At 63.5% G+C, this 457-nt stretch overlaps 1 protein-coding gene across 1 annotated transcript in view; it reads left to right on the top strand.

The window, feature by feature from the left end:
• The window catches only part of SLC6A9 (solute carrier family 6 (neurotransmitter transporter, glycine), member 9), a gene marked incomplete at its 3' end in the record, with an annotated part of 4,579 nt that overhangs the window by 1,492 nt on the left and 2,630 nt on the right, over positions 1-457 (top strand). The window contains 2 exon segments of the mRNA XM_010010445.1: positions 93-339; positions 418-457. The exon segment at positions 418-457 is cut by the window's right edge and continues 9 nt beyond it. Coding sequence (XP_010008747.1) covers positions 93-339; positions 418-457 — 287 coding nt within the window.

Genomic DNA, 457 nt, shown 5'->3' with positions numbered 1-457 from the left:
ACCGCATGCTGCTGTCCCCACCACGCCACAACCCCCTGTGCTGCGCGCCGTGCCACACCATGCCGCTCACCCCTCCCCGGTGCTGTTCCCAGGCGTGGGCTACGGGATGATGGTGGTGTCCACGTACATCGGGATCTACTACAACGTGGTGATCTGTATTGCCTTCTACTACTTCTTTGTGTCCATGACGCGTGTGCTGCCCTGGACGTACTGCAGCAACGCCTGGAACACGCCTGACTGCGTGGGGGTGCTGGATGGGAACCTCTCCAGCCGCGCTGCCCTCAACCTCGCCCTCAACGCCACCCAGAAGCGCACCAGCCCCAGCGAGGAGTACTGGAGGTACCAGGGATGGGGATGAGGGATGGGGAGGCAGTGGTGTGGTGTGGCCCCACTGACACCCTCTGCCCCCCGGTGCAGGAGGTACGTGCTGGACCTGTCTGATGACATTGGGAACCTG

The sequence above is a fragment of the Nestor notabilis genome, unplaced genomic scaffold, assembly GCF_000696875.1.
Source record: "Nestor notabilis isolate BGI_N333 unplaced genomic scaffold, ASM69687v1 scaffold17952, whole genome shotgun sequence".
Classification (NCBI taxonomy): Eukaryota; Metazoa; Chordata; class Aves; order Psittaciformes; family Psittacidae; genus Nestor; species Nestor notabilis.
This window is presented reverse-complemented; position numbering and strand designations above follow the sequence as displayed.